Source organism: Durio zibethinus, chromosome 19, assembly GCF_047325235.1.
Source record: "Durio zibethinus cultivar Kanyao isolate XHJ-2024 chromosome 19, ASM4732523v1, whole genome shotgun sequence".
Classification (NCBI taxonomy): Eukaryota; Viridiplantae; Streptophyta; class Magnoliopsida; order Malvales; family Malvaceae; genus Durio; species Durio zibethinus.
In genome coordinates, this window is record NC_143180.1 from 7,880,370 (window position 1) to 7,904,050 (window position 23,681).

Below are 23,681 nucleotides of genomic sequence, written 5' to 3' on the forward strand. Positions count from 1 at the left end.
GATCTGTTAGTGCAATGTCTTGACCTCTTCATTTACTGCAATATGGTTTTAAGTTGAATACTTAATAATATAATCCCATTTGTTAAAAATAATTTTTATTTTTGCTAAATAAAAATTTAAAAAATAAATTATTTTTTAGAAGAATTTTTTTCTATTTTAGTAAAAAATTTTAAAATATTGTATTCAAACGAAAAAAATAGTTTGTGTTGGCATAATGGTATCGATTATTAACAATAATTTAATTTCATAATCAATTTTCTGCTTTATAACTTAATTTCTGGATTAATAATTTTTTTAAAATTTTTTTACCAATTAAAACTTTATCTATTTAATTTTAAAATAAATTATTTGTGATTATAAATTTCAATAAAATATCTTAGTTAATTCCTCTTACCCTCTTAGTAATTTTGATAAACAACATAAACTATGTTCCACACTACTTCATTGGTATTTTGTAATTATTAATTTCATATATTGATATGTAATAATATAAAATAATTTAAAATTTTTTTAAAGAAATTTATCAATAAGATATTTTGGTGAGAGCTAACTTAAAAAATTATGTTAGAAGTGAGCACTAATCGATTATAACTAATTAAATTAATTGAACCGAATTAATTTAGTGAATTTGATTCCACTAATTAAATTTTGATATTAATCAGTTAGATTTTTTTTTTTGTTTATACTCTTAATTTAATCAAATTTCATTGTCAGAAATATGTGTAACCGTGGAATAAACCAATCCAATGAATAAATATATTTTTAAATTGTTATCTAAATATACAATATAATAAATATCTTTACGGTAATGGCAAATACGAAAATTTCCACTCAAAAACCCTGACCCTAATACGCGAAAAAGGCCGTACCCAAAATTCGTTTTTTCTTACATCTCTGTTTACTGCCCAGTTATTTCTTCTCTTCTTTTCACGACAGCCACCACCCTGAGCTCACCATCAACATCCGGCAGCGTAGCCGTTGCATTGCACTCACCACCTTTCCACCTCTCCGACTGCCTCACCAACCACCGGTGGCGACACTGCCCTTTTATTCTCTTGTCAGTTGCCTCTCATCTATCCTTCTTTTTCACCTCCGTCTCATGATTCCGTGAACTTCTTTTTTACTCTTCCACCAACCACCACTAAGAGATGATTATTTATCTTGAATTTATCTTAGATTTCAAAGTGGATATGTTTATTTATATTGTATTTGTCTTTTTCTTGAAAAATGTTAAGTTTATTGATTGAGTTGGAGTTGTTGAAAAATATTGCTGAAAATTATTGAATGAATTTGAGTTTTATTCGCTGGAAATTATTGAAAATTATTGCTGAAAATTGATCGAAAGAAAGATGAAAAATAGATAAAACTACAGAACCGACCGATTTAAGTCGGTTCGGTTATTTAGTGTGGTTCGGTCGGTTTATGTTATTTTAGGTGAGCGTGGCCTCCTTGTGTGGGAGCAAGGCAACTTTTTCTGAATTTGCCTTGTTCTAAATTTTTGGTTTGATGGTATTGTGTGTTGGGTCATGTAATTGTTTGTAGGTAAAGCAAAACGGACCGAAATTTCCAAGTGTGATTGTCCTAGTATTTTTCTTGCAAATGATGGATAGTAGTTGGGCTTTGGCAGAGTTGGTTCGTAATAGGATTGGAGCAATGGTCGAAAAACTTAAATTTTAATTTGAAAGGAAAAGGGAAGGAAAATGCTGGAAGGAGTGCTTCATCAGGTGTTACTGGGATATCTTGGGCGATACGTGAAGGATTTCTCAAGGGACCAAGTGAAGGTTACTCTTTGGAACATTGAGGTTGAATTGAAGGACATAGACCTCATTCTGGAAGCATTTGATTATCTGCAGTTGCCTTTTGCACTTAAGCAAGGTCGAGTTGGGAGACTCAGCATTAAGGTTCCTTGGAATTTGATTGGAGGTGAACCCATTCTTATTGCTTTGGAGAATGTTTGCTTTTCTGTATCCCCCCGGGATGACCGTGAGGTATTTGTTTATTCATCTTCCTCCAGTCCTTTGAATTAAAAAGGAAAAATAAAACTTTAATGTAATGAATTCATGAATGTTGTGGCAGTGGAGAATGGATGCCGTTGAAACAAGAGAGCTTGCCGGCAAGAAGGCTAAGCTTGCTGCAGCTGAGCTTGCTAAACTATCAAGACGTGTTTGTGGTTAGTTGGTTGTCTGTCTCTATATATTTTGGAATTTTCACTCGGGCAAATATTAATATGTTGTGACGTTTTAATTTTAATGGTTATGAATTAATCTGTTTTTGTAAACTTATGCAGATAATAAAGGAGGGTGGTCATTCATTCCCTTCGTTACTGCAAAAGTAATCTGCTTATTGAATACCTTCTTTCTTCCCTCTTTATTCAATATTTTTGCTTATAAATGTAGTTTTCAAATTGGATGGTTTTTGTGGATTAGTTGTTACCTCTCTTGTCTCTGATTTTGTTTCTGTTATGTTGCAAATGCACTGCTCTGACTTTTGAATGACTTCTACTTGCCTGACAAATCATTTGTTTCCTTCTAGGTTCTTGAGAATATCCAAGTGTCCGTTAGAAATTTCCATGTCTTGTACAGTGATATGCAATCCAATTCAGTAAGCTTACCTCCTCCTGCCTTATACTTCTTCTTCCATACTTACCCTTGTTATTTTCTATATTTTCATTTATTATAGCTAATCTGCTGCTTTGCTTAACTGCTACCGTTTATGTTGCTCACATTTGTTTAACTTGTTTGCATGCATTTTGAGTGCATATACTATTTAAGATTATTTTTATATATTTTGGTATTGTTTTTATATGTTGTTTTCTTTTTTTTCCCCCTTTTATACTTTATTGTCCTTTTTTGGTGATGCTAACACTAGAACTTCACCACTTCTTATAGGAAATAGAAATTCACGAAGATGGAATGTTTAATTGCATGCTAATCATTATCTATTCTTGGGAAACAAGTTCACTTTCGCCTAATAAGCTGGGCGATCATTATAGTTTTTCCTTGTGAACTACTTACCTGATCATTTATATAGTGATGCAAAAAGAACGATTGTCATTATTTTGCATCTTATTGCTATAAATGGCAGTTAAAGATGAAGCTATGTAGGTGGAAATCTTCAATAAACTAAGCATGGGATGTTTATGTGTATATGCATAGGTTAAGTAGAGGCTTAGTAACAAATGGATGCTTTGAGGAATCCCTGTTTTGAATCTTAGAATTATATGTAAATTCTTAAAGAATTGGCATTAAATTGTTTTTAGGTTTTTATTTCAACATTTCTCTTTTCATTAGTTTATTTTGCAACTTATTTGATCTAAAGTTGTAAAAATTTATTTGCTTAAATTTTTTTGCAGGAACAGGTCATGTTTGGTTTAAGATTTTCTAGCTTGACAATGTTAAAGCAAAATCCACTTGGGTAATTTCTTAGGTCTACTCTGATGTTCTCGAGTGTTCATTTTAATTTTCACTCTTTATCTCTCCCACTTGGGCTGTCTTAATGACTTCTAGAAGTCAGTTATTTAAACTTTGTCAACTTAAATGGCAATGATAGTTGTGGCTTGGCTTGTGTATGAAATGTACCTTATTCTGCATTAATTTGTAAGGCACCAGTAACTAATGGCAAATTAAATTTGCATTTTGTTTTCTTCTTTTACTTTTCATCACTTTTGCAATAAATAAGTACAAATATTTATTGTTCTTATCTTCTTCATATGTAATTAGCATTACTTTCAAATGCATTTTGACTTTTTTCCTCCTAATGCAGGCTCAGAACAGGTCAGGTGAGCAAAATCGTGGAGGTTGAAGGTTTAGAAATTTATTGTAGCAAATCCAAGGAAGCTGCCAATATTTTGAGCCTGAACAATGTCGAGGATTCTGAACCCTGGTTCAATTCACACTTTGTTGGTGATAAGTCTGAACATATGTTAGAGCCATTCAATGTATCACTGTCTCTGTTGGTATGCAAATTTTATCATAGCTTTTTAGTTGTTTTGCTCAAGATTTATTTTCTTTCGAATTTAAGATAAGGAAAACTTGACTAAGATACTAAACCCTAATATAAATGTAAAATACCAAATATAACCCTTGATCTATAACATATTATAACTAGGCACATAAACTCAACAAGAGTAACAAAATAAAATCTTAAGTAAGCTCCCTCAAATAGCTTATTTATGTTCTGCATAATACTTAAGACTCTTAATAGAAGACTAATAAACTTGACCTACAAAACCTAATAGGACAAAAAAAACTAAACTAGGATACTAAACCCTAATATAAATGTAAATACCAAATATAACCCTTGATCTGTAAGGTATTATAGTTAGCCACATAAACTCAACAAGAGTAACAAAATAAAATCTTAATTAAGCCCCGTCAAATAGCTTATTTATTTTCTGCATCATTCTACTCTTGTTGGAGAAAACTTGACCTTGAGTTTTAAAGTGTTGTGGAAGAAATCTGCTGTAAAACCCATGAATGGCACTGCCAAGAAAGAATTTATTTTGTAGCACAAACATTTTCAACAAATTACTTTTATCTTAGTCTTGAACGCACTAGAAGTAATGAAGTCAATGGAAAACTTTTCAAAAATAGCCATGACTTAAATTCCAGATTTGGAAGAATAAAATAAATGGGATCTTCAATAGGCAACTCCTCAATAAACTGCTTCTTTGCTTGGATCATAAGATTGTCAGTTTTCAAAATTTCAAGTCCAACTTGTATAATGTGAACTTTTTCAGTTTCAAAATCTGGTTTTAACTTCAGTTCTACAAGTGGATGATTATGTTTCACCTTCTCCTCAACACTTGATTCTACAATGGCATCCTCCTTTTCTTCCTCAAGGTTGTAAACAATTGCTGAAAGCATTTCTTCAGTTCCTTGACCCTCTTGAATTTCCTCTACGATACACTTATAATCGCTGATTTTTATCTTTTTGGTCATCTTCAGTTTGCAACCTGCTTTTATCTTCACAGTCATCTTTAGTTTGCTTCATCTTTGCCAATATAATTCTTCAAGCATCCGACATGTCATACCAATAGAAGTACCCCTCGATAGAGTTGAGCCAGTCAGAAGATATTGTAGAGTCAACTTTTCCTTCAAAATCTGGAACTTCTATCTTGATTTTCTTAGGTATATCTCTAGCGATATCTTGTGCTTTTATCCTTCCCTTCAACCACTTGTTGTCTTAGGACAACTCCATTGTTTTGGCTTTGAGGAAGGGTTTCAGAACTTGGTGCCTCAGCAAGTTGTTTGCCTCGGGTGGATAATTTTTAGAACATATCTTCCACCTTGGACGATAATCTTTGCATCTATCTTTTTTTGTTGGAAAGCCTTGAACTTTGCATTAAGTTTGGTATTTGTCACAATTGTTACCCAGAATCACAACAACTTTAGGATCTTTAAGCTTTGATACCAACTAATGCAGGACAGCTTAGGGGCTAGGTTTTACAATGATGATAATTTGAAATTCTTAAGAAAATAGGGAGAATTGAATAAAGAAAAGAAAAACAGAAAAAAAAAAAGTTAACCTAAGCTTTGCATCTAGGGTTCCTTGATTGCATCACACAGCCAAGAAGAAAGAGTACCTATGCATCATGCCTAGTGTTGATTGCATCACGCCTTGGGTTGATTGCGTCACACAATCTGAATAGCAATAATGCTAAAATTCTCTTAATATTAATCTTTCTTTTAAAAGAAAGAGTACATTGTTACTACCAACTCTAATCCTAAAAGAACTAGAACTTCTATTCTAAATAGGACTTTAAAGAAAATACTTAAGACTCTTAGTAAAGGACTTATAAACTTGACTTAAGAAACCCAATAGGATAAAGAAAACTACACTAAGATACTAAATCGTCATATAAATGTAAAATACAAAATATAACCCTAGATCTCTAAGATATTACAATTAGCCTCATAAATGCAACAAGAGTAAAAAAATAAAATCTTAAGTCAGCTAATCCCACAATTAGTTTGTGTTCTGCATCACCTAACCTTTATCTTTTGACTCTATGCTGCTGCTGCATTTAAAATCCAAAACAATCAATGAACCTGATTCACTGGTTTTGAGAGTTTACTATTGAAACAAATAACTGTAACCACCAAAAATTTCATGCAAAATAAGTGCAAGTATATCAAGTTTAGGCTTGGCTTAACTGTGTCAACTTTTTTCCTAACCTTATTCTTTGATTCTATGCTGCTGCATTCAAATCCAAAACAGGCAATGAAATTACTGCATGAGTTTTGAGAGGATATTGTAAGAAACCAACATCTGTAACCTCCAGAAATTTTATGCAAATTTATTGAAACTGCATGTAAAAACAATCAAAGAGGGGGATATCTTACACAAAAAATCAACAAGGATATTCTTAAAGTTAAAAAAAGTTTCATTGTACAAACTATCATTTTATAGAAAGAGAAATATGATTGTCAGATGTTAGTGGACAGAAGATTGACAAATTAATGTAAATTATTCTGGGTTTTACCATGTTTTCTGGTTTTGATGTTATGAAACATGACTGTGTGTTATTTGATGCGCATCTTTGAATCTTAAAGTTTCATTTTAGGAACGTTATGAAATGTAGATAAAGAACAGATAAAGAGGGATCGTGGACATTTCCTGTTTCTTTCTCAAATTTACATATAAATAATCATTTAGTGTTTATAGGTATATGTGCTAAATTTTACCTAAAGGAAAAAGAAAGTGGATGCCTGTTTGCCAAACATTTATTGTTTTTAGGTATAGATGTGGGGACCTTGCATAGATAACTTTTGATGGTTCAGGGGTGAGGGATCTCACTTAGATATTTCTTCAGAGGAGTTGTATGGCACTGGCTACACTTGTGTAGGGTGATAGGAAAGTCAAGGATTTATGTACTCAAGTTGTTTGTCTGCTTTCCCCACATATTGCTATTCTTAAGCTGGTGATTTTTTATGCCTTCTTAGTAACACTTATTTGTTCGTTAAGGATACATTATCTGATAATAAATATCCTTGTTTCTTTGCCCTTTGCAAGGAAATTTGAGGAAAAGTATTGTTCTTGAACTTGAGGAAATTTGTCCATTATTTTATGTATGTGCGTGTATTTATGTGTCTAGATATACATATTACTTTCAAGTTTTCATTGAATAATATTGTTGATTTTAAAATTTTTCAGTCATACTTTTTTGTTATGCAGGTAAACAGATCAGGAAAACTTGATGATTTGCCACAATATTCTATCAGTGCTAAAATAACCTGTTTGGTTGGTTTTCCTTTTCTACAGTGATAATTAGTACTTTATAATTTCATTGGTTCTTTAGTTTGAATGATATTTGATTTGTAATTTGTGCTCTTAAATTCTTTAAGGTTGTGTCTTTGAATGAGATTCAGTTGCAGCAAATCTTGATCCTTTCAGATTATTTAAGCACAAGCCAGTTAAGAGAGAAGTAAGTTTGATTTTTCATCACCATTATTTCTGTACAAAGTTAATTTATTGAAAGTTCTCTTTTCCCAGTTTCCCTTAATTGCAGTGATTTCACATAGTTTTGACTATTACTTAGGGTTGCTTCTTTTGAAGAAGAATTTTAATTGTTTTAATATTTATAATTTTAGTGATTTCACATAGTTTTAACTATGACTTGGTGCAACCATGGAAAATTTTTTTTATTGCTTTCATATTTATAATTCCACCATTTAGCATTTTACTTAGTAATTTTTGAATTTTACAGGAGCAGAATTGTAATTTTTATTCCCCAGTTGCTGAGTTTTAGATTATTGTAGGAGTTAGTTATATTCGCTTGGAGTTCAAGTTGGTTCTTACTTGCTGACTAGTTAGTTTTCTATTAGCCTATTGCTAGAAGGATTGGTAGTAGTCTAGGAATTGATGTAGATATTGGTATACTTTGATCAATAAAATTATGAGTATATTGGTTTATGCAGACATGGATGCCTATAAATATTGCATCTTCTCTCTCTCTCTTCCCTTCTTGGTCTCCTCCTCCTTTCTTGCTGTAGTGTTCTATAGGGACCATTCAAAAAAAGAAACCTCTTCATTCAAACTGTACTTTGCAACGTAAATCAAATTCCTTTCTTGTCTTGCAGAACGAATTCTTGCCTTATTTTCATTAGTTCCACCAGCTGAACTTTACTGTTCATCCATTAACCCTAATATTCCTGCTGTCCAAAATATTTAGCTGCCTTTTCTAAAGTTTCAGCCCTCATTTGAGATAAAATCTAAATTGATTCAATACTAATTCATTTCTAACTCCTTCCATTACCATAAATGCTAAAGTTCCCAAATTTCCAGCACTAACTATCCACAAATCCTAGGTAGGCAGGCGTCTCAAATATGTCCAACATTGCATTGAATCAATTTCTGTTCAGTTTACATGTTCTGTTTTCATCACTCTCTCTGTTTGTCCTCTCTCTGGACTAATACTTGTCATTACTCCTAGTTTTCTTTTACATACATGTTACTGGACTTCTTTTATGTTTCATTAGACACTTCTCGACAATTTTCAACTTGCTTACATATGCTTGTTGTATCTGTTTGTGTGAATAGCTTTTTGGTGAGATAATAATTATCAAGAGAAAGGAGTCAATACTTGTTTTGGTAATATCCATTTGAGAAATATGTTATATTTTTGAGTTTTGACCATTTGATGTTCATATCAGTATTAAAACATGGGTTTATATTTGATGCACTGCTAGTGTATAGATTTTATATACTGTTAGTGAATCGGATGATGCTACATTATTAATAAGGTGAATCAGATGAGGTCACCTCATTAATGAATGAGTTTTATAAAAAATATTAAATTTTTGTATATTTATTTTAAGGGCTAATATTTACTCATTAATAAGGTGGCATCATCTGATTCACTGATAATTTATGTATTGACAATGCATCAAATATAAACTCTAAAAACATAGACATGAAAACTAACCAAATGTTTCATGATCTACTTTCTTTGTGTAGAATTAAGGGGCTGTTTAGTGCATTCCTTTATCTTGGTTCCAAGGGAATATAATTGCTGGCTAGAGGTGTTCATTCAGTCTTTGGTTAATTTCAAACTGAATTAACTGAATTATGTTATTTTATTTTTGTTAATCGAACCGAATTTTTTAATTTTGAAAATTAACTGATCGAAATTAATTTAGTCAGTTTGATTAATTTTTTCGGTTAATTGAATAATAAAATACATTAAGTTAAATTATATTTTAAATTCTTAATCTTTTATATTTAAAACAAATTAAATAAAACCATCCAACAAAAATATTCAAATTCCACAATATTAAGTTAAAACCTTTAATATAATAACTTGAAATGGAATGGGTAATTTCGTATATTTTTAGTTTTTTATGTAGGTTTTATTATTCGGTTAAAATTTTGGTTAATTCGATTTTCGAACCGAATTAACTGAAACCTAAAATTTCTCTAAAGTTATTTTTGATAACCGACCAAAATTAATTCGGTGACCGACCGATTAACTGAATTAAATCAGTTTGGTCTGTTAATTTGGTTAAAATTGAATTATGAACACCCTTATTGTGTCCGCTAGGTATTAAATTATTGGGAAGATAACATTCCTATGTATCATTGGCATGGAAAAGTTTTGATTAAGATTCTGGGAAAGCCACATTGACATGTTTGGTTGATTTGGTACTTTCCTAGGAAAGTTTTAAGAAATTTCAAAACTACCCATACCAATTAAAATGAGAATAACTACACATCCTAATTTTTAAGCATCCTCTTAGTAAAACATATAAACTTCAAGATCAATTGTTAATGATAATTTCTTTTAGAAAAAAAACTTCACAGTAAGTAAAAATTATTCTTAACAAAATAGACATTAAGAATGTCCTGCACTAAAAAATATTAGTTTCCCTAATTTTCACATAATTTAGCTCTTTTTTAAATTTAAAAAATATAAATTAATTGGACTGAGAAGAATAAAAGAGAAAAAAAGAAAAAATCTTAAAAAAATCATATTTTCACTCTCTTTTTGTTGGGCAAACCTCTCTTTCTTTGTCAATTTTTCTGGGCAAAAACCAGTTTCTAGTCACGACAATTCTGGCCAAACAAGAAGAGGTACCACCACTGCCTATGCTGCCTGGCAATGCTGACCAAGCAAGCGTCCACCATTCTCTAATCCTTGAAGCTACACAAAACCCTATAAAATTCAATGAAAAGCTCTAAAACCTATAGTCCATATGCAAGGCAGGCCGGAATTTCAGGATTTTAGAAAGAGAATTAAGATTTATTTGGCCCTGACACAAGTTTTTGACATAGGTGTGCACTTTTTGATAGAAAAGCAAGTGCAGATGGTGAGTATGGCTATGGTTGCAGGTGAGAATAAAAACATGAAGAAAATAGGTGGTGGCTAGGTTGAAGGGCAGAGGGAGCCCGAATGGCAATTTTATCTTAAGAAACTGGCAAACAGCCTTCACTTTCCCTCAACATGGGAAATTAACTTTACCAACTTTCTCCAAGGGAATCATATTCCATTAGAGTTGGCAATTGGGCGGGTATTGAATCATTTCGGGTTTAATAGAATTTTGGTTGTTTCAGGTTTGTGTCATTTTGGCTTTTATACTCGGGTTATTTGGGTTTGGGTCATTTCATGTCCAAGCTGTTGAGTTTTGAAGGCAAATTAATTTAATTTCAGGTTAGTCTTTCGGGTTGTTCAGGTTTGGTTTAGTTTGGATTCAGGTTAATGTGGGTTTTGGTCGTTTTAGGTTCGGGTTGCTTACATTTTTTGTCAAATCGGGTTGGGTTGTGTTCGGGTTAGGGCTGGTTGGACGGGTTTTTCATGCTCTGATCAACTTTTCCAGCTATGCATTCCATTATTTGATGGGCAGAGATGATCACGTTGAAGTTATTTTCCTAGAATGTTTCATACCAAACATAGCAATCTCCTTACCTCCAGTTTAATTCCCAAGAAAGTGCCCAGCTTTCCACATACCAAGTGCCAGCTAAGATTCTAGAATCTTTGAGGCATTCTTAAGGCTTTTTAATAAACCTTTTATTAGATTTAGGTTTAATAAACATTTAAGTTTGGTGGCCTACAATATGGGCTACTTTTGATCTAAAGTTGAGGATCTTAGTTTTTTGGAATTTTATGGCTGCATTTGGGCTTGTATCTGTTAATAACTCTAAGTTATTGATTCTTTTGCATTTTATTCTCGTATGGAAGGGTTTCTTTCTCTCACTATTTTAACAGTTAATTCAACATTAGTTATTGTTCTAAAAGATCATCTGGAATGAGGTCAATGCACATAATAATTGGGCTTAACTTCTAGTAATTGATTATTTAGACCAGTTTAATCCTTGTGTCAAAATTACAGCTAGCCTTAGTTCCAAACTGTTTGGCTTGCCTTCATGAATGTACTTTTTTTGCTTGACGTGGTTAAATGCTTTATACTCTGAAAGAGCCAAAGCAGCCATACTTTTTATGACTTAAATGAAGTAATTTATGGTTTACCTCAATGAATACTCTATTTAGAAATGGATGCTACTCATACTTTTCTGATTTCTTGATTAGTGAATATGTTGATTAGCTTTTTCTTTTATTCTGATGGGTTGCTTCTGCATTTAATATGTGTTTTCCCATTTTTCATAATTGAATAGTGAAAATGAATATGCGAGTAAGCATGACTTAGCAATGTAGAACAAGAAAATAGAGATCAAAGCAATTTAAGAAGACGAGTGGATGAAATTGTCAGGGTGGAGGGATAGAAGAAACTGGGAAAATCAAGGAAGAGGCAAACTCATGAATTCAATATGACAATTTCATTAACTCTTGAACCATAGCTATAAAAATGAAGTAACCACTACAAGCTAAACCCTACACCCTAATAAATGCAAAGTTCCAGATATACTCTAAATAATATAAAATAGAATAAAATCCATAAAATAAAACCAAGTCATTGAATAAACTCCTAAATAAATTTGAATGCCTCAATCAGCTTCTCAATTGCCTTGCATTACCCCTTTTCACCCTTTTAATCATTTTCTCCTTTTTGTTTTGATGGGGTTATGTGGCACGTGTTATGTTCGTAGACCTGGCTAATCATTAAGATGTCTCTCTTGTGGAAGATTCAATCATGACTTGTTCTCTTATTCATAGCATCCAGAGCTCAAATACTAATCAGTTTGATCTTTTATTTTTATTACTTCTATTATTATAATAGAAAGTTTCATTGTTGTTATTGAATGACATAGGTATGGACGTTACCGTCCCTGGTCTTGTCCTTTGTCGAGAAAAGAAGATGGTTGGCAAAGATTGTGGTGGCACTATGCCCAAGAATCTATTCTATCAGATGTCCGTAAGAAATTGAAGAAGAATTCTTGGAGATACCTTGGACAGCGATTGTAAGTTTGTTTCAGCCAAAATGCAACCTTGTTGCTGACTTCATCCTATATGTGGAAGTAGGAATTAAATAGACATTTCTTATCTTGCCCCTCATTTCCTTGTGTGATTTATATAGTATAGCAGTTATCATGCTCTAACATTGAGTGCAACCATGTGGACACAGTTCATTTTCCTTTAAAATTATGTAACTTCTTGTTCTCAGATCAAATACAATTCTTTAGACATAAATAGTTGGAAAGTTTTCCTTTTTTTCCCTGTTAAAATGTTCAATATTTACATTATGTATAAAACAAAATGTTAAATTGATTGAGCTTGTTCTAAAGTAATTTTCATTTTTCCTTTTCGCTTGTTATGATTCTAACAAAATTAGGAAAAATTACACAAATTACCCTTGAAATTTGGCCACCGTAACTAAAATGTCCATATGATTTTGATTGCAAGACTGAAGTAACCATATTATAAGTATATAACAATCAAGCCCTTGTGTCCTAGTTTTGTTATAGGGAATGTTAAAGTTTTCATGTTACGTGCAATGCCTGTGCCATGTGCTATGTTGCTAGTCTACCGATGGAAGTTGGGGTGGAGCATGAAGTCACTATTCTGGATTGTTGCTTGTTGTTTAACAAAGATTGAAGCAATACAATTGTGTTTTTCGTTATCTTCCTTTTCAAATTACATATTGTTTTCATTTGTTTAATCTGAGGTTGTGTATAAAATGAAGTACTGCAGCAAAGTATAATCTAACATTGTGAAGGTTGGTTGGTGGAAATCATACAAAAAGGTTACTGCTTTTATTTATTTTGAGTTTTGGTTTTTATTTTGCTTTTTTGTGATTTAAACTTTATTCAATTCACACATGGTTGTGACCTGCTGTCCAGGTGGCCGTTACTAATTTAATTCTCGAGAAGAACTAACAGAAGGATTTGGTTGTTATGTGTAATCAAGCTTACTTTATTGTCAAATCTGAGTTATGAAGAGATTGTAGTTATCGTAAATTTCAAGGATGTGTAATTTTCCCAAAATTGTTTATGACATCTACAGACATGGACACCAAATATGAGCAAAACTATAGATTTGTCTAATCTTTTGGTGAAAGGAAAAAGTGTGGCACTTGTTTCTTATTTCTTACTTGTTTTGACATGTTAAATGAATAAGAAAATTTTTCTTGATCACAGGAGTAATCGTCGGAAGTATGTTAATTTATACAAGACTAAATTAGAGTTTCTTCGACAAGACCAGGTAAACTACTCTCTTAATCTCAATTGGCAAATCCCTGCACAAATACATAGGAAGGCCGTAGCCCTCACATGACCTTTTTTTTTAGTTTTGCTTGTTGAATTATTCAATTGTCGATATCAGATTTGGGAAGATGGGTTTTGGCCCTGGTAATAGATTATGCTTTATTATTTCTTGGCCCTTTTTTTCCTTTTTTCAAAAATGTTGTTTGGGTCATATTAGGTTGAATTTGAAGTTTATGTATGTATGTATGTGTGTATGTATGTTGTATGTATGTTACGGTTCATTTGTGTTTAAAGTACTCTAGCTGTCCTTTTACAGATTGTTCAAAATAGTCCTTTTACTAGCACTATGTTTGGATTGAGGGGAGGGAGGGTAAAGGAAAGGAAAGCTGGGGAAAGTGGCAAACCCTTCACAAGTTTGGCTACAATTTCAATTCAAATAAAGGAATGAGAAGGGTACTGAGCACCCCTCAATTTCCCATCAAATGCCTTTTTTCCTAATCCCCAAATTGGGGGAAAAAGAGGGAAAAGGAATTGATTTTGTTTGAAATGACTATCATGCCCTCATTAATTATCTTCTTTAATTATCAAACAAAACCATTTGAAATCTCCAATTTCAAAAGTCTTGAACTCTACATCTACTTTTGATTTTGGCTTTCTTGTAACTTCTCATGAACTCCTAATTTGGCCTCTCCTAAGCATTTCATCACACCAACAGCTTTTTCATTTTGACCTTTCAACAGAAAGCTCATTGTTTGAATCATGGTTAGGATTCAATATAGTGTGCCATCTGTTTCTTTTATTATCCTTTGGGACTGTTAGGAATTTGGGAATGTGCTTTCTTACTTGCTTAGCTGAGCATTTTAGTTGTTTTTAACACTAGGATTGATTTCTTTTAATTGCCCATGTGTTGTTTGGTATTTTAATAAATTGTTACAAAAAAGGAACTTTTTGATACAAAAAGCAGTAGTTTATTTTAGTTTAAGAAAAATGACAAGATTGTTATTAATAGTTAAATTTTAATAATTAATTCCAACACTAGTCAACATGATTCATGGAAAAGTATATTGAAAAGGATCTAAATGGAACGATATGTTATAATGTATCGTTTCCCTTTCTTTCCCTTTCCTTTTCTCATTTTTAACTATCCAAATAAGGGAATGATTTATCCTTCAAAAACCCTCATTTTCCTTTCTTTCCATTCTTACCCTTCCCTTACTAAGTTGAATCCAAGCATATTGTAAGATTGGACGAAACTGAACCTTTATACTTTAATTTTTGGTGTAATCGAGGAAAATTATTAACAACTTTATTTTGAATTGTTAACCATGTTGATGTAGCATTGATGTGGAATCTATGTGGTCATTTCATTGGACAGAACAGTGATATGGCTTATAAAAGTATAATGTGAATAAAAAGAACAATGAACAGAAAATATATATTTTTTGACCTGGGGATGTTGTGTTTAAAAGAAATTGTACTCTTTGCTTATGTGGCATTACCTCATGGAAAATGAAAATTTTAAAGAATAAAAAAAAGATACATGCCTTTAAAACATGAATAAAATTGAATGCAAGTAAAGATCTTTAAAAAGAAATTAAACAACCATTGCTAGCTTGTTCCAAAGAGCCACATAAAGTTTTTTCTCAAAAATGTTATTTAATTCTATGTTATGCAACATCATGAAAAATATATTTTTTTTAGTGCTACATCATTTCCATGTGAGCAAAATTGTTTGAGTGTGATCTTTAAAATTAAATTGTTAAAATAATGATTTGAACATTGTCTCATCAATTGGCCAATAGAAAGGACCACATGATGCCATATTTTATTTTGTTAATTGTTATATTTCATCATATTAGTTGTAATTTTTATATGGATTTAGATATTTAAAATTTGTTGACTTATTTAAAGATTAATTAAGCTATTTTATATTAATTGGTGTTTTACTTATTATTCCGATTATTAAGGCATTGGGGTTAAGGGTTGACCTTGTAAGTACCTGTATTCGTTCAATTCCTAGTAGTTTTAGATAATTTATTGTTGAAGATTTTTGCTCTTCTTCAAGCTCCTGTCTACTTTTTCTCTATTGTTCTCTCTCTCTTTCTCCCCTAATTTCTTCTATTTTTGCCTAATGTTTTCTCTGATATCTATTTCTTGTTTTCCCTCTTTGTTCTGCATGAAAGGAGAGATTGAGAGATTAAACTACTTAAGATTCTAGGTTGTTACCATTTTATATTTTATTGGCTTAATTGTAATTTTGATATATATTCAGGACGTTTTAAATTGTTTAGGCTATTTTATTAACTGACATTTTGCTTTTGTTTTTTTTCCAATCATTAAGGCATTAGGGTTATATTTAGTATTTTGCATTTGTTTGAGGGTTTAGGGTTTGTGTATAAATACCTATGTTATTTCTGGTTATGGTAGCTTTGGATTTTGAATTATAGAGATTTGAGAATATTGATTATTGGGATCCTCCCTCTGCCTCTTAGTTCTATAGGTTTTTCTCCTCTATCATTCTCTCTCAGTTTCTTCTATTTCTCCTTAATTTTTCCTCTGATCTCTATGTTCAGTTTATTTCTCTTCCTTGTTCTATATCAATTACTTTGGGTTCCATAGTGTTATAAACATCAATGCTAATCATCTTGCAAGTTATTTGTGATTTAGGCATCAAAATGGTAGGTACTTAAACATGTCTTCTAGAGCCCAATGGTTATCTCATTGTTTGTTGTGGAAATTGTGACAGAACTATATCCTGTGTGCTTTCTTTCCCATTTAGCTATTTGTGATTCATTTTATTTTTGGTTCATCTTTCAACTCAAAGATTTTAGTGGTTTGTTTTATTTTTTGTTCTGTCACTTGGACTTCCTTTTATCTTCATGCAATGTAAATGTTGCTCACTTGCTTACCTATTCCTGGCATAAATATGTTTTCCAATTTGTTATCAGCCAATTGATGAATCTATAATTCGGGACTTGGAGCAAATGGAGAAAGAATCTGATATTGATGATATTTTAAGTTGTAGGTCTGCTGCAGAGCGTGAGCTGCAGGTATGCATATTTCTGATGCGTGGCTCAAAATTGCATCAGAATACTTGCTATATTATGTTACCAGTTAGATCTCATGGTTATTGGTTTTGGGTTATATTTCTACTCTGTTTAATATGTTGATTATGACTTGACAGGGTTCTATGGTTTGTTTTGGGCCAAGGCACTGACAGTTTTTCCCCAATTTGTCAATATATATATTTGGTGTGCAGGAAGTTTTATCAAAGTCTTCAATAGTCAATATCTCTGTTGAGAAGTCAAGACAAGATGGTCAGTCATCTGGCAAGTCTCGTGGATGGTTGAACTGGTTGTCCCGTGGCATGCTTGGTGCTGGAGGAACAGATGATTCTAGTCAGTTCTCTGGTATTGTTTCTGATGAAGATGTGCAGGTACTTCATCTCCAAGTTGTAGTTTGTTGAAAATGCTTAACATCGGAAAACTTATAGATTTCTCCATTTTAACAGGATATATATGAGGCAACTAAGTTCTATCCTTCTGTTTTGTCTGGAGTGGATGCCGATACAAATGATAAGATCCATACACGGGTAATCGAGTTCAGCATAGATGAAATTTCTGCAACAATATGGAGCATGTATGTTGGCTTACCTTTGAGCCTTTTTTGAGTTAAAAATAATTTTTTGATTTCACTTTAGGATAAAGACTTATTAATATTAATTTGTTGCATATATTAGAGCAAATATTAAAATCATAAGATTTTGATGTTAATTCCTTTTTCCTTATTAGAATTTGTAGATATGGATGGCACTCTAATAAGCTTCATATTATTGTTTAATAATTCATGCTTTTTGAGATCCAGGCTGATGTGTTAGACTGAAGTTCTTGCTTTTTAATATCTCAAGGTAGGATTGGGCAAGGGATGTGTTGCAAGCAAATTCTGAATTCTCTATAATTAATGATATGATTTATAATTTGTCCATTGTAGCCATACTGAAGTTGAATATTGCTAAAATCATTGTTAAAAGTTAAAATATAAAGTTGCTATTTAAGTTGTATTTGCCAAGAATGGCAGTGGTATGTATGATATATAACATAAGGCGCTTTCTTTGAGAGGACATGATATCCTATCCTACACAATCCATTTGATTTGCGGTTTTCTTTTTGTTCATATGGGGCATTTCTCAGTAAATATTGCACTGATTTAAAGACAGAAAGGGTGGTGGTAATGCCCTGCCCTTAATTAGGTTGAAGTATTGTTTGCCTTGGTCACCTGGAGAATACTTGGCTCTTGAGGGAATCAACTAATATAACAATTATCCCTTTTGAGTTGGAGGTTTGGCCTGGCAAATCTGCTGTAGACCATTGTGCTTCCTATTTATACACTTAGAAGATTCAGTAATTGTTCCATGGACTTAAAGAAACATATAACAAGGTTCTATTTGTAAAAGGTAGGTAGAAGAATTTGTGGCCAAAAAAGAAAAAAGTAGGTAGAAGAATTAGATTGTTGTCATAGATTATATTACTTGAGCTACATCTGATAGGAAAGGAGATCCCATGTCATTCTTTTATTACAAAGAAGCATGTTGGCATTAGCCATATTTTTGGTATCAGTTATTTTTGTTCTGTTTGTAACTCGTTTATGCTTTTCATAGATATCATCTTCATTTTCTGGGAATAAATTTAACCTTTGATATTACATTTGATTTATGCAAATTGTATGGTTGTTTGTTTCTTTCTTTCTTTTGTTCTATGTTTATCTTGCAATCCCTCGCTTTTTATGATCTCTTTTCAATTTTCTAGGAATAAAAATACTGTATACAACACAGGTTACTTGCACTGTTGTTTATTTTTTCTTTATTTTATTATTATTTTTTTATTTCGGAAGATCTTGCTTTTGAGAAATAGCATCTTTATTTGCTTGGAATATTTTCAGTGTTGTATGCAGCACAGGTGATTTACTAGATTTTTCCTCATAGAGATTGCAAATTCTTTGGCATAAAAAATTGGAAAGCCTGTTATTTTCCTTATACATTGTCTGATCTTCTTTCATTTTATGGATATCAATCTATTTAAGGGCTTTGGGAATGGAAACAGACGTATAAACAAATTGATTGGCAAATTTCACATAAAACATGTAAAAACCAAGGTAACGCATGGTGAAGTAATTTTAGAAGGGATTTCATTTTGTGGAAGGATTTTAAATTCTAAAAATTCAACTATCTTATATGCCTACAAAGTATAAGAATTTTAAAAATAGTCTAGAAAGTTAACCATGTATTTAGTGACCCCATGTATTTAGTAACCCCATTTGAAACAGTTTCTTGATTTTATGGTACTTTTTGTCTGATATGCTTTTTCCTCTCCCAAAAATGATGGAATAAGGATCACTAGACCATCTTAACCAAAAATAGAGGTCAATCTTCCAGAACTGAGATCATCCCCTCAAAATTCTCAATAGCCCATATCGTTACTGTCATCATCTGTATTTGTCATTTTGTTTTTCTCATTTCTACTTTCTCATCTTTTGGTAAATTTTTACCGTTAATTATTGGGGGAACATTCTACAACTGTTTTACTGATCATTTACTCACTTACTGTAGTGATGAGTAATTTGTATGGCTTGTTATTTGTGATTATGAAATTTCTATCTATAATTAGGGGCATTTTTGTAATTTTATTGGCCAACTGCTAATTTCTCTTGTGAAATCCCATTGTTTTATTCGAACATTGTATTTTCAGAACCAACATTTCAAATTGCATCATTTGTTATTTGATATACTGCTTCTAAAATTGAGTTTAATTTTGAAATTCTTCATCTAAACAAAGCCCATGCCACATAGGGACTGGAAAAGAAAAGAAGCAAATGTTAGTGCGACAATCATAGAGAATAAGCTTGGCAAATGCTATTACAAGCTTATGCCGCAGCATTAACGAACAAGAAACTCATACAAGACCTATGAAACTTAAGAAAACTTATGAAGAAGATTTAATGAATTATGTGGTAGTGAAATTAATATTACAAAGTAAAAGACTGCAATTTCAAATTCTTGAGTGTTGAAAGAAGCAACACTATAAAAAAAAAACTCGCATTGCCTGGGTAGAACCATTAGCATGTATTACCCTTTTCTGCCTACTGTGTTTTGGTGCTTTTTTCCTTAAAAGGAAACATGCTTTAATATCTAAATTACCCACAGGAACACCTCACTAGAATTGTAGGAAACACAGCACTATTTTTGGCCATCAAAGTTCCCATACCCCTGCCATTTTTTGATTTCTCATTAAATGTAGTTTACATCATCCATTAATCACTGAATCATGTAGTGGTTTTCTGCATGTTTGTTATTAATATTATTATTACTTGTTCTGGTCCATGCATAGTTAAATGGTCATTATTTTATTTTGCTTTTGTAGGAATTTCTGTCAAGAAATTGCGAAGTTGAATCTCCATGATGCAGTCATCAAGTGCAACCTACAGGAAGAATTGGTGACTGTGATTGCTTTTGTTAAGTCAGGAGAGATGGTTAATGCAAGCAATGAGCAAGTGATTCGATTAATGGTAGGGTTTTCTATTGTTGCATGCGTTGATGACATAGACCATGCTTGATAGTATGCAATATGGTTGTCATCTAAAGTTTAGGCCCTTTTCTCCGAAGCTGGCCTTGCACACCAGTTCAGCTCCTCTAATAGTATGCTGGATTGAAATGGTGCGTGTATTTAGGTAAAAGGAAGTCCTTAGGTGTCCGGATCTGGGTTAAGGTATCATATAAATGGTAATGCGATTAGTGAATCCGCTAAATGGTTTTTTTTTTTTTATCATAGTAATTGTGCAAATTGTTAGCAAAGCTTCATTAAGTCTGCTGACACATGCTAAGGGTATATGTAGTTTTGAATTGGCTGCTTTCTATGAGATATGATGAACTGATACTAGGATTTTATATGGCAGAATCTGTAATCTAGACATTGGTTGAAGTATGATTATGGTCATTCTATTATCTCAATTCGACAGTTTTAGCCCTTCTATTCCAATTTTAATGAATTTAATCCCAGCACTTTTATTAACACTGGTGAAGGCAAAATGTTAACAATGTTATAAATTGATTTTTAATAAGAGTGCAGGGATTAAACTCATTAAAATTAAGGTAGAGGGACTAAAACAGCCAAGTTGAGATAGTAAAAGGTCCAAATTGGGACTTCCACCTTACACATCTGCATGACATTCTGATCCAAAAACTATCCCTTTTATATCCCCCTCCCCCCTTTCAAAAAAAGAAAAAGAACCAAAACTTTCTGATCTCAAATTTATTCCCTCCATTAAAAATTTTCCATGTCCCAAAAGTACTTGTTAAGAGAAGCATATTTGAAATGATATTTTTACTGAGGTGCATCAGAGCAACCTCATCTAAGTTATAGGATAGCATGAATGGAACACAATTTCTTGGGATTTTGTTTTTCAGATGCTGAAAGGGTAATTCTGTTCAATGATGACAATGTTGTAGAGGTTCTTCTGCGTCTATCTAACATTCATACTTAATTCTTCATTTGTATTTTTTCAGTCCTCTATGGAGAAAAGTGGTGGGGAGGATCTGCCTTTATACAGAGTTCAAGTAGACTTGTCTCCGAAGCAAGATGTTGAATTGTCAGTGAATGTAATTTTACACCCTTTTTTTGGTGCCACATCGAAAGCCTTTTCTACTTGATATTATAAACCTTGTTTAACTAATTTTTCTTAATGCTATTGTTTTATTTACAAGTGTTGTTTTTTTTATGACTTCTATACTCAGGTCATGCTTCAGTCACTTGAAGTTGCCTATGAAACAACATTTTTTCAGGATTTCATAGAATTTTTCACTGTTATCAAATCCTTTGAATTTCAGCATGAAAGGGTAAGAAGTAATTATATTTATCATGCCTCTTCCTATTCTGTCAGTCTCAGTTCTTGTGTTAGCATATTAAGTTTGTATCATTCCTATTCAAATGCTCTTAATTCCTGTATATGTCTAGTGTAATTATTACTGTTTTTGTCATTATGTTTCCAGCTGTATTAGTTTGGTTTAATTAAGGTATGATGCCTTAGGTACTTCTAGGTTTTCTAGACTTCTAATTGCTTAAGCTTTGTTCTCATGTGAAAGGGTGCATTTAAGACTTTGATATTATTGAAGTAATTTAACGTGTCTAATAAAAGTGGTATTGCTGTAAATTATAATGCATTTTAAATTCTCTTGCTTTTGGATTGTATTCCAATTTTTTAGATTTACAATAAGTTGAATATAAATTAAGAAATACTTTTAATTTTATAACAAATCAAAATAATATATCTGCGGGCTTCCTTTATGGCATTTTGGTGTATATTAGCAATTTATTGTGGTTCTAGTCCTTCCATATGTTAGAAGTAGGCTAAATTTTTCTGTATATACGGAGCAATATATCTATCTATTTCGATAGTCTGTAAAAAATTACACTTGTAAGGCAGCTATTACTTGCACTGCTGCCACTACTGCTTGCTAGTGACTGTACAAAAGAATGAGCTTAATTGAGGAATGAAGGATCTGGGAAGATTTTTGTAGGTACCATCTTCGATCTAATAGGAATAGTAGGAAAAAAAGGTAAATTGGTATCTTTCAAAATCTAAAAGAAAACAGTTGGATTTAATAAAGCTTTATGGAGTACTGCGACTCATTACAACAAACCAATGAAGACTAACCCATTGTGCCATAAAATAATTAAATTGTGTATCCTGTCCCCAAGCCAGAACCATGCTCCTGGTAACTACTGTTTAGTTTAATGATCTAATAAAAGGAGATTGAATTTGCACCTAGGAATGTTACTGCATTAGTGATAGATCCTTAAATATTGTTTATCCAGCAAATTTTCAACATTGAGGAGTCTAATGCATGAACTTGCTGTTTAGGTTGTCTTTTGTCAATTTACAGGTGACAACATTCCTTCAGTTGTTCTTCAACTATAGAATGATAAAAATAACGTCTTTCTTTGTCTTTCTATTTGAAAGTTGTGAGGATACGGGTTGATATAAGTAATGCAAAGTATTTAACCTAATGCAGGTTTTGTCATCACTTAATGGGATTGAAGATGTTAAGTCTCGATTGCTAGCAAAAGCTGAGTAAGTCCTTTTGGTACTGGGTATACTGGTTAATGTCAATGAAAATTTTTTATGTATTCAAATATTACATATCGTAGATGCAAACAATTTTACTTGTTTATTTATATTTTTTGCAGATACATCCTATCAAGTCATAAGAAGATGGCATGGGATGTTAGTATCACCAACATTACAATAAATGTTCCCTTGCGAAATGCAGTTTCAGAAGAGTTTAACATGGTAATTGCACTGTTTAATGCGTTTATTTGGACATGCACATTGTTGCTATTGCATTTTGAAGTTCAATTTCTGTTATATTTACTTATATCTCTCTATAACATTTGTATTGGCCAGGTTTTTGACCTGGGATCTCTTCTTTTTGCATCTAAAACTGAGCTAGACTCTCTCCGTTCAAGTATTAATGGACAATCATTTATCCAGAACTCAGTTGATTCTGCATCCTCATCTGATTATTTAACATGTTTCCAACTTCAAGATCTTTATAATCACTTTGAGACCAAACTAGTTGATTTTGAGGTCAGGTATCTTGTTTTTGTTAGATATTTTGTTCTTTATTTTCATTATTCTATTTCTGATAATAGCAACTTATGTGACCAGGTGAAGCTGGTGAAGCCTAATTATCCCTACACAATCTCAATTGTGAAAAAGTTTTGTGCCTGTATTTCTTTTGCATCTTGTATTATTCCTGATGAATCAAGACTGAAACAATTGGAGGTAATTAGATTTTATCTTCTAGATCTATATTTATCTGGTGCTAAAACAATGTACATTATTTTGACTGATTAGAAATACTGAAAGGTATGCTTGTTTTCTAATGTTTCATTTTTTTGTTTTTTCCCTTGCTGCACTTCTGCTTATTCTGAAAGTGAACCTTCTTTGTTTAAAGTCCTTCATGGTGCCTCTTTTTTCCCTATATATTACTCTCATGTGATGGCCTTAAAAGAAAGGAAAATGGAAAGAAT

General features: G+C 32.1%; 1 protein-coding gene across 8 annotated transcripts in view; it reads left to right on the forward strand.

Moving 5' to 3' along the window:
* The first annotated feature begins 819 nt into the window (after positions 1-819).
* LOC111310374 (vacuolar protein sorting-associated protein, putative (DUF1162)) overlaps positions 820-23,681 on the forward strand; it is a 41,860-nt gene continuing 18,998 nt past the window's right edge. For 4 of the 8 annotated variants that reach the window (XR_016330369.1, XR_016330370.1, XM_022909776.2 and 1 more), the window contains exons 1-21: positions 820-1,057; positions 1,628-1,988; positions 2,077-2,170; positions 2,288-2,331; positions 2,533-2,601; positions 3,353-3,414; positions 3,763-3,955; positions 7,177-7,242; positions 7,347-7,426; positions 12,205-12,354; positions 13,531-13,594; positions 16,545-16,646; positions 16,856-17,032; positions 17,108-17,235; positions 20,013-20,157; positions 21,155-21,247; positions 21,383-21,484; positions 22,661-22,719; positions 22,836-22,938; positions 23,053-23,235; positions 23,317-23,433. Coding sequence is in view for 6 of the 8 variants with exons in the window: in XM_022909776.2 (XP_022765511.2) it covers positions 1,701-1,988; positions 2,077-2,170; positions 2,288-2,331; positions 2,533-2,601; positions 3,353-3,414; positions 3,763-3,955; positions 7,177-7,242; positions 7,347-7,426; positions 12,205-12,354; positions 13,531-13,594; positions 16,545-16,646; positions 16,856-17,032; positions 17,108-17,235; positions 20,013-20,157; positions 21,155-21,247; positions 21,383-21,484; positions 22,661-22,719; positions 22,836-22,938; positions 23,053-23,235; positions 23,317-23,433 (2,319 nt within the window). In the remaining 2 variants the exon portion in view is untranslated. Of the gene's footprint in view, positions 1,058-1,627; positions 1,989-2,076; positions 2,171-2,287; positions 2,332-2,532; positions 2,602-3,352; positions 3,415-3,762; positions 3,956-7,176; positions 7,243-7,346; positions 7,427-12,204; positions 12,355-13,530; positions 13,595-16,544; positions 16,647-16,855; positions 17,033-17,107; positions 17,236-20,012; positions 20,158-21,154; positions 21,248-21,382; positions 21,485-22,660; positions 22,720-22,835; positions 22,939-23,052; positions 23,236-23,316; positions 23,434-23,681 lie in introns of those variants that run through there. The other 4 variants (XM_089748526.1, XM_089748527.1, XM_089748529.1 and 1 more) reach the window with 4 other exon arrangements.